The sequence below is a fragment of the Helicoverpa zea genome, chromosome 12, assembly GCF_022581195.2.
Source record: "Helicoverpa zea isolate HzStark_Cry1AcR chromosome 12, ilHelZeax1.1, whole genome shotgun sequence".
In the NCBI taxonomy this organism is placed as follows: Eukaryota; Metazoa; Arthropoda; class Insecta; order Lepidoptera; family Noctuidae; genus Helicoverpa; species Helicoverpa zea.
Genome location: NC_061463.1, coordinates 7289942 through 7300216, shown reverse-complemented (window position 1 = coordinate 7300216; position 10275 = coordinate 7289942). Strand labels below are relative to the sequence as shown.

The 10275-nt window shown below is 35.2% G+C and overlaps 3 protein-coding genes across 3 annotated transcripts; 2 read left to right on the top strand and 1 right to left on the bottom strand.

The window, feature by feature from the left end:
- On the top strand, positions 1-1929 carry LOC124634967 (acyl-coenzyme A diphosphatase FITM2). Its single transcript, XM_047170669.1, has one exon. The coding sequence runs from the start codon at positions 242-244 to the stop codon at positions 1328-1330; it is 1089 nt and encodes a 362-aa protein (XP_047026625.1). The 5' UTR covers positions 1-241; the 3' UTR covers positions 1331-1929.
- LOC124634968 (ganglioside-induced differentiation-associated protein 1) lies at positions 1892-6235 on the bottom strand. Its single transcript, XM_047170670.1, has 5 exons — positions 5929-6235; positions 5577-5769; positions 5326-5505; positions 4982-5182; positions 1892-3091 (listed from the first exon to the last, which is right to left on the bottom strand). The coding sequence occupies exons 1-5, from the start codon at positions 6052-6054 to the stop codon at positions 2790-2792; spliced, it is 1002 nt and encodes a 333-aa protein (XP_047026626.1). The 5' UTR covers positions 6055-6235; the 3' UTR covers positions 1892-2789.
- Positions 6236-6658: 423 nt separating this feature from the next.
- LOC124634966 (YTH domain-containing protein 1) lies at positions 6659-8271 on the top strand. The gene has a single exon (XM_047170668.1). The coding sequence runs from the start codon at positions 6883-6885 to the stop codon at positions 8212-8214; it is 1332 nt and encodes a 443-aa protein (XP_047026624.1). The 5' UTR covers positions 6659-6882; the 3' UTR covers positions 8215-8271.
- The last annotated feature ends 2004 nt before the right edge of the window (positions 8272-10275 follow it).

The following is a 10275-nucleotide window of genomic DNA, read 5'->3' as shown; positions in this document are numbered from 1 at the left end:
CTTCTGACGTCACACAAGTGACAATCGTGACAATGTCAAATAAAGGTGTCCTATTTTGACGAGTGAAGTTAGTGACTTTTCTTCAGGTCTTCGAATTAAATATAACTTTTAATTTTTGCTAATGGCTAAAGATAGTAAGAGAAAGTTACGAAGATTCTAATAATACATACTTTACTTAGTTTACAATCATACATTAATATTCCCAAACAAAGGCCGTGGTGCCAATGAAAATTTACAAATCATGACAACCCGAGGAAGTTTTAAGAACGCCCGGATGAACTACAAAGTGCAAAATGATCCCGTTGACCCTAAAGGTACCAAGCCAACTCGCGAAGAATCCTCAATACTTGAAATTTTCGTGTTGATGATTGTGCACATTTGCAAGAAGATTTTGTTTTTTGACACAAATTTGAAAATAGCAGTATACTTAGGAGCGCTCTTTTTATTATCTATCGTTGCTGATGTACTAACGTTCCCGAAAACATACTTTTCGAGGAGTGATAATTTATTCAACCAATATTTTGTGAAAATTGGGTGGTTTTGGACTCTATTTTTGACTGTGCCTTATGTATTATTAACATCCTATACAACATGCTGTGGAAAGAGAAGGATAATAGCAACATCTCATTTATCAAGATTATTGGTTGCTACAGCATTTTGGTACATTTGGACCACTGTTTTTAATATGATAGAAACCAGTTATGGGCGCTGCAATAACAAAGGTTTTAACAACAAAATATCATGCCTTCAGGAAGGGCATTTTTGGAATGGATTTGATATATCTGGCCACTGCTTTATTCTTATTTATTCAAGTTTGGTTATGATTGAAGAAGCAAAAGCCATCAATGGATGGGAGAGAATAAAAGACTACATAAGAGATGAGAAGTATGCTCGCAGTGTAGATGACAAGTCTGCAAGCGTTAACCCATTGAAAAATATAAGTACAGATGAGTTGACTATATTAAAAATATCCTATGAAAATTTTACACCATATGTAAGAGCATATTTAATAGCCATTGCTTTGCTGCAGTTGCTCTGGGATGTCATGCTTGTGTCCACTATTTTATATTACCATATAATGGTGGAAAAGTTTATCAGTGGTGTCATAGCAGTGCTCACTTGGTTTGTGACTTACAGGGTATGGTTTACCATACCAAATATTGTACCTAATTTACCTGGAGAAGGTATATTTAAATATAACAATAGAAATAATGCAGTACCTACAACACCAGTATATCGAAAAAGGAGTTCTACAAATGGCAAACATTTTATGGGTATGCCAATCAATACAAGCTATGACTCTGAAAATACAAAAGAAGAGGCAAGATAGAAAATTTTTGAATGGTGGCATATTTAAGTGGGTCTGGTTGTAATAGTTTTGGGATATTTCAGTTTGGGTTTGTTTTTTATTTAATTAATAAGTTATAATTATGTAAGCAACCAGTAGGTTTATTTGTACTTTTTTAGGACTTCCTACAACAACTTGTGAATACTGATACATGTGGTTCAGTATGCCTGCCCTAAACATTCAAGATCTTATCTATTCTGAAATAACTTACTTTTGGATTATGTTCACTTGTTTTGTTTCTTTGGTGACTGCTAATGTGAAATATTATATTGTGGTTATTGGGCACATTTAAAATAAACTTAATAGAAATATAAATTATCACTAATTGCACCAACAAATTATAATAAAAAAAATACATGCGAAATATAAAAAAAAAAAAATGTAAATTTATTGAGTGCCCATGGTACCTTTAATTGCGTCAGTAATTTTCTTGTTTTAAACATTACAGTAGTAGTTGTTATTTATTAATCCAAGCATTTGGATGGTATTTATTGTCAGGAATAAATTTAATTCTAACAATATCTTGTAAATAAAACCAAATTACATATTTTACGGTTTTAATAAATATCTTAAAAGGTAAATAATACTGCTTTTATTGTTATTTTTTAAAGATAGAAGTTTAATACATAGTTTACTAGAAATAAGGAACAGATCATTGCTGCTAGCAACTCTTCATGTGATCTAGCTATTCCACCTCTCTCTCTCTCTCTTTGAAGTCAATTGGAAAAAGCTCAAAAAGTCTCAGTCACTTTTTTTTTAAATAGGCCTATAAAAGCTCTTTCGAAACATCAAACTAGTTGCACATTAATGATCATAACTGTGTAGTGCTGTGTGAAAAGGAAAATTATTTACACAGATTTGGAAAAAGTAATGAAAATAATGTGTGGTGTATAGTCAAGTTAGTGCTTAGAATAGTAACGCTAGTGAACTAGGACCCACTACACTATACAAAGTCTTGGTAATACTGTATTCACTTAAATAGATGCAATCAAAAAGTCAAGAAGTCTTTGCTGCACTCTCAAGTTCTTCAAATTCAAAATACATATGTAGGTAACCTCATAGCAATATAAGCTAGCGGAAAGTCAACGTAACTAATATCGCTCACATTGAACTTGTTGCAAAAAAACTCCTATCTAATGCCAGCGCTGTGCAAAGAATAAGCTTTGAAGTCCATAATCAGTTGACCACTGATAGGTACTTAATTAGCTATCTCCTTAAATACATTGATTTTAATTTTTAGTACCAGCAAAATGTTTGGCGAGAACTGAAAATGTGAGCAAGGGACGCAGATATAAAGCATCATGGTGTAACTATCTACCTACAGTTACCGCCTCAGAAATATATACAATAACAGTAAAAAATATGTTTAGGTAAATCATAAAATATAAATAACAGGTTATAATGGAATATTATTGGCCAATTTGGTATAGACAAGCAATGCTTAGCGTATAATTTTTTTGAATATATATACAATTGCAACAACAACGCCAATTGATGCCGCTCCTGCAGCGCCTAAATATGCTGGTGGTTGCGACATCACAATCATTTTCAGATGAACTGGTAAATTAGGTATGGTTTTTTTAAAAGATTCTCGTAGTTTGACACGATTGTAATAATTTTCTAATAAGGGACGTTTTCCAGCCGCCCAATATCTACCTTCATATCCAAGTTCCCAAAGGCGTTGGAGGAGAATAGCTAAATTTATGTCCGCAATGGTAAAGTTTTCGCAGCACAGCCAGTTACCTAAAAAAAGATATAAGATACATTAGCGTCCATTGGTATCCAATTCAGTGGCGGATCTACCTCAGTCAGTGGGTAAGGGCATATCAACAACCCTAATTTACTTGTGACGTCACAATCCTTTCCTATATGTGTATGACATTTAAAGTGGCTTCCGTAAAAATAACGAAAGTAACAACCATAAGTAGTAAGAAGTTCTAAGAAATTATAGCATAATACCAGTTGGCAGACTGTTGCCCTCAATAGAGACAAATGGAAGATGGAGGAGGCCTTACCCATATGGCCTTATCCATTTTTAGGGTTCCGTAGCCAAAATGGCAAAAACGGAACCCTTATAGTTTCGTCATGTCCGTCTGTCCGTCTGTCCGTCTGTCACAGCCGATTTACTCGGAAACTATAAGTACTACAGTGATGAAATTTGATGGGAATATGTGTTGTATGAACCGCTACAAAAATATGACACTAAATAGTAAAAAAAAGAATTGGGGGTGGGGCCCCCCATACATGTAACTGAGGGATGAAATTTTTTTTTTCGATGTACATACCCGTGTGGGGTATCAATGGAAAGGTCTTTTAAAATGATATAAAGTTTTCTAAAAAACATTTTTCTTAAAGTGAACGGTTTTTGAGATATCAGCTCTCAAAGTCGTAAAAAGTATGTCCCCCCCCCTCTATTTTTATAACTACGGGGTATAAAATTCTAAAAAAAATAGAGGTGATGCATGCTAATTAACTCTTTCAACGATTTTTGGTTTGATCAAAGTATCTCTTATAGTTTTTGAGATAGGTTGATTTAACTGTAATTTACGGAACCCTTCGTGCACGAGTCCGACTCGCACTTGGCCGGTTTTTTAAATCAAAAATTAAAACAAATAATAATTGACATACTATTGTAAATAAATGGAAATAATAAAAGGCTTTAAATAATAATAATAATAGCATAAACCAGGAAACGGAATACCTGTACATGTGATAAGAGCAAGAGCGGCAACAGCGGTGATGCGCGGTCCTGTAGCTACTTTTTGGCGCCATAATTATTAATGTGTATCAAAAACATATTGTACATAGCAAATGACAAAAACAACTATGGCTAACTACTGGATATTAGTATATTATTCAAATGATTTTTTATAGATAGAATGATAATGTGCAGAGGTGTGCGAAGTTTAATTTATTGTCGTATTGTCATCATCAATTCGTAGTCTCACTTGTGGATACTCCTTAAGACTTACTAACTATTCCCCACGGTTTCACCCGCGTCTCGAGTGAGTTTTATTTTGTTAAATAAAAAGTATCCTATGTTAATTCTAGTACCACGAAGAATATGTATGTCACCGGAAAATAACAAGACTCGTAAGTTGATCAACTCTCGGAAAATAATAAACGGCATTTGAAGTGTACTATTTAACGCAGTTAATTGTAGCTAATTGGTCAACTTGCGGTACCTAGCCGTAATTTAATAATTAACTATATTGCTATAAGTAAAATCATCCACAAATGGACCAATCGTCGCCCAGTGTACTATTTGACGGTACACTATTATCCGTCACTTAATACAATTTTCTCTGATTTGTCGACAACATAGAGTTTTTAACATGTTTTAACCAATCAACGTACACCTCGCCTTTGTCGGATGATTTAACGGCAAGACGCCGTAAATTAATCAACTTACTAAAATACATACGTTAAATAGTACATTTCAAATGCCGTTTATTATTTTCCGAGCATTGATCAACTACCTAGCTAGATAGTTGATCAACTTACGAGTCTTGTTATTTTCCGGTGACATGTATACAAAGTTTCATGATGATCGGTTAAGTAGTTTTTGTCTGAAAGTAGCAAAAAAATGGACTTTCACATTTATAATGTTAGTAGGGTGTTCTCCTAACTTACCTTCAGGCTGCTTTTTCAATTGTTCTTCCACATGAGTTAGAACTTGATCAATAACTTTGAGGACTTTAGAGTACTCCTCTTCATTGGTTATTATTTCATGTTTGCGATCTTGAATCTCAGCTTTGTAAAGTAATATACTTCTAGCTTTAGGATTTTCCTCAGCTAATTTTCTCAGATTTGTAGAATTTCCCAGGTCACCACCTGTCAACATAAGTAGCATGTAAACACTGGCTGTCTTCAGCGGTGACAAGATGTTTTGAGGGCTAAATTATTTTGTGTACTCAAAAAGTAATGGGAATGCTAAGAGATACACTCTCATTTCAAATGTTTACCTAGATACTCACTTTTAAGAATCTCACGAACTGGCTGAATAAATGGTAACTTGGGAGTTCCACTCAGATGAGGATGAAAGAATGAACCCACAGTAATTAAACCAGCTGGTAGTGCTTCTAACATCTCACGGAATCTATTGATATTATCCAGTACTTTACTGTCTGCTGACACATTTATTAGTGACGTCAATTCTAAAAAAAATACTTATATTAAAACATTCACTTAGCAATAACATTCAATGTGTATATTGTTTTAAACAAACCTGGATCTAAATAAAATTCCAAATAATCCAAAATTCTTGTAGAGTCTGGTATAACTTCATTTTTTACCTTTAACACTGGTATTTCCCCTCGAGGATTTATATCCAAAAACCATGAAGAATACTGCTCTCCTTTTGTTATGTCCACAATTAAAGGCTCAAACTCAATATTCTTTTCGTAAAGCGTCATGAGTACCTACGAAATAAATGGTAGACAAAGTAAACAACAATAAACTCAAATCTCACTTTCATTTTTGAAACCACCAGTGGTGTTTATATATCGAGTTGAGCACTTTTACGTTACGTTAAGTTAATTTAGTTATAACAGCAAAAATAAATATAACCGATGACTTACCTTTTGTGAGTAAAAACTGTAATAATTACAGTACAGATAAATGTTTGATAGCTTTTTACCGGGTGTTGCATTGATATTAATTGTTGGTATTGGTATTTTCTCTAAATATTTTTGAACATAATGCATTTTTAAGGATAACAGATGGCAACGAAATACACAAAAGTAGAAAATCAGCAATTAGTTTCACATGAACAATTATTAAGGAGTTAACAAGAGTCCTATATTCTTGTAAGTTTTCTTCAAACTTCTACGCGCTTTTTTCGCAGCCTACCGCTACCAACATTACGAAGTTAAAATCAGCTGACTGACAGGGCCCAGGCGGAAACACAAACTGTACAATACCGGATATCTAAAACCATAAACTAAATAAGGTGATATTTTGATAAATTAAAATTCCAAATATTTATAGACAGTGAAATGTAATCACGATATGTGCCTAATGAAATAACCAAATTGTAAAACATGGTCCCACTCAGCAGAGTAATTTGATAACTTTCATAGTGTGAAGTTCATTGTTGAACAAATATATGAATGAGAATGTTGACCTACGGCTGTTAACTGTAATGAAAGTTAAATGTTTCTGATATGCTACAAATTATTCAAATTCATTGCATTTCTATTCTTCCTGAACAAATCCTGAACCATCAAGTTCAGGACTCAAAATACGTTGTCTCCCGACTGCAGCTATGACGTAAAATATCTTTTTTGTCGATGGGGTTCACCAAAGACAAAAGAGTTTAATAAATTCATTACGTTTTGCTGAACTTGAAGTGAATGAATAGTTTGATTGAATCGTGTCGTGTAATTTTTATTATTTTTGAGAAATGTTGTAATTTAGTACGTGACATGTTATTTTAGAAATAAATACTATGGTTATAATTAAGTGTTGGCACACTAATTGAATCTGTTGACAAACTTTTGTATAACATTATTAAACAACACACTGAACTGAAAATGGAGGTCTCCAACAACACCGACGCCGTCAACCTTGGCGTTGGTGAAGTAGAAGCTGAAATTGGCGAAGAATTAAAACAATTAGAGGAAGGAAAAGATTTTGATACACGAAGTGAAGTGTCTAGTACGTCTTCTAGCGAGTCAAGTACTCCAAGTATTAGTTCTGTTAGCACTAGATCCAAAGAGAGACGCGCAAATCGTAAACGTACCAAGTCTGAAAGCCATTCACCTCCACAAAATAAACGACGATGCCTTACAACAAGCAGCAGCAAAGTAAAGACGTATGATTACATGACCAAACTGAATTATTTATTCAGGGACACTCGATTCTTTTTGATTAAATCGAATAATGCAGAAAATATAACATTGTCAAAAGCGAAAGGTGTATGGTCCACACTGCCACAAAACGAAGCCAATTTAAATCAGGCGTATCGTGAGTCCAGGAATGTGCTACTAATATTTTCAGTGAAGGAAAGTGGCAAATTCGCTGGTTTTGCACGCCTGGGCAGTGAATCACGACGAGATGTCGCACCTATATCATGGGTGCTCCCGCCAGGCTTATCAGCCAAAGTTTTAGACGGCGTCTTTAAAGTTGATTGGATTTGTCGAAAAGAATTGCCATTTAGTAACACACTACACCTCTATAATCCATGGAATGAAGGAAAGCCGGTTAAAATTGGAAGGGATGGTCAAGAAATTGAGCCAAAAGTTGCTGAAGAATTATGTAGGCTTTTTCCTGAAGATGAAGGTATTGAAATGACTCCTATACTCAGAAAGTCCAAGGAAGCTTCAAAAAAAGGCTATTTGAAAAGTGGAGGTAATTACAGGACATATCGGGCTCCTTTGTCATCTAGGGGATCAAACTTTAGAAACCGCTTGAATTCTTCCTCCAGGAGTAGGAGGAAGCCATTTATATCACCTAGAAATCGACTTTCATCAAGCTCGTACAAACGCAGATCACCTTCACCATACATGAGAGAGCGCTTGCCAATTTGGTTTGGACGCAATCGAGAGGGTTATGGTAGCAGTAGTACTGCAGCTGAAGCTTATGTGGCAGAGTATATGCGATCAATGCATCATCAGTTGCCTCCATTGCCTTATGTACCCCCACCAGGATTCAGTGGAGCACTGTCTTATGATGGCATACCGCCACCACCCCCACCGCCTCCCCCACGTTACTACGACTTAGCTGATTATCCCCGTTCAGTGTTAGTTTATGATAAGAGGTCTTATGAACGCTCAGTGGATGAATTTCTGTGGCGTACTTCTGATCGCTCCCGTGGCCGAAGTCATGAACGTGACTCACATAGATCCTACCGTGATCGGCGATAAAACTGTATCAACCCCAATGTAATGATATAATTTCTGAATAAAAAAATTGTGTTTGAACTGTGAACTTTATTGATGGTTAAAATTAATTATGGTAGTGTTGTGGTGAACTCTGATAATAATATTTTCGAACTTTGTTATGAATTCGGACAGTTTAACAAAAACAGGTAATGAAAATGGGACTATTGAAAATAGTTACAATTGTGTGATTTAAGTGGAAAAATGCAAGGATTCTATTTTTACAGGGTTTAAGATATGAAAAATAGTGATGAGAATATGGTATCCGATAATGCTAGATGATTTTTCAAGACTGAAATAGTGAAAGTGTAGCATCAGCCAAATAATAATGACAGTGTAGTTATGAACTGCATAACTTTTTCTTGGTTGATGATACAAGTCACATAATCAATAAATAATTAAGCAACTTAATAATAGGTAATTTTGTACAACTTACAATGGTTGTGTAAATAACTGTGATAAATAATTTCCACCTATTTTTTACTGTAATTTTAAATAAATTATAATGCTGTGTCCGGCAAATAATTACAACCAAAGAAATAGCCTCCAAATTGCATTTAAATATATTTATTATTGCATGTATTATTTTTGTTTTGAGTTAGCCTTTACAAAGTGTATGTACATTTTTTTTTATAAATCAAAAGAATTGTTTACTTTCTATTGTTGTTGTCATAATTACTCAAGTGGGATTCCATAATCATTAGATTTCATTAAGATTAAGTTTTCACCTAAAGATTATACTCCAAATCAGTGCTGAGTACATATTATGCTTATTTTGTAAAAATACACTAGACCTTGGTATTACATATCAATATGTCCTTTTTGAGTGACAGTATCTGCGCATAGCAACGTGTGTGAGAATTTTATCTTTTTTTCTTGTGGCTGTATGTCTCAAAGAAGACATTCAGTTGCTTTCGTCAGTTGCAATGTAATAACAAAAAGCCTAACCAGTACTAAAATCTTAACCATCTTAGTATAAATCTATTAATGAACACCATTACCGTCCAGAATTATCCCCTAAACGTGGCCTTAGCTTAAGCGAATAGGATTGCGTGTCGATAGCTTTTGCCACTTTTCGGTTGTTATGAATGTGGATGTTGCATCTTGTATGAGATCAGTAGGCTACGGACTTGTCTGTCAAAGGCGTCCAATTCCGTCTCGAGTCCTTTTGATTATGCCGAAAGGTCACATCGATTGACATGGCCCAAACTGTCAAAGGCTCCTTATTTACCTCCCCACAAAAGATTTTTTTTTCTTACATAGAATAATATCTTAACATATTTATTTTCTTCTCTAGAATTATAACTACAATTTTAACCGACTTCCCATAAAGGAGGTGGTTCTCAATTCGTCGGGATCTTTTTTTTTATTTATGTTCACCAATTACTTACAGGCACCTGGACCGATTTGCAAAATTCTATTTTTGTTTGAAATGGTATACCTACTTCCCAGGTGGTCAGGATCGGAGGTCATGGAAACGCTAAGAAATCGACGGCAACTTTTGAAAGTTGTAGGCATGCATCGTCCTCCGAGCCCTTTCCCAACTATGTTGGGGTCGGCTTCCAGTCTAACCGGATTCAGCTGAGTACCAGTGCTTTACAAGAAGCGACTGCCTATCTGACCTCCTCAACCCAGTTACCCGGGCGACCCGATATCCCTTGGTTAGACTGGTGTCAGACTTACTGGCTTCTGACAACACAACAACAGTAACGACTGCCAAGGATGTTCAATGACAGCCGAAACCTACAGTTTAATGTGCCATCCGAAACACAGTCATTGGTGTCTAAGATATACTTAGAAAGTCCATACAAACTTAGAAAAGTTGCATTGGTACTTGCCTGACCTGGAATCGAACCCGCGCCCTCATACTCGAGAGGTTGGTTTTTTTGCCCACTAGGCCATCACGACTTGAAAGTTGTAGGCATCCATAGGGTAAAAATTCGACACTTAAGTATTATATCTGATAACATTATTCAACAGTGGGGATTTGGAGCTGACCTGATAATGCGAGACGATGGAAGGTTGAGGGAATTCGGCAACGGTACC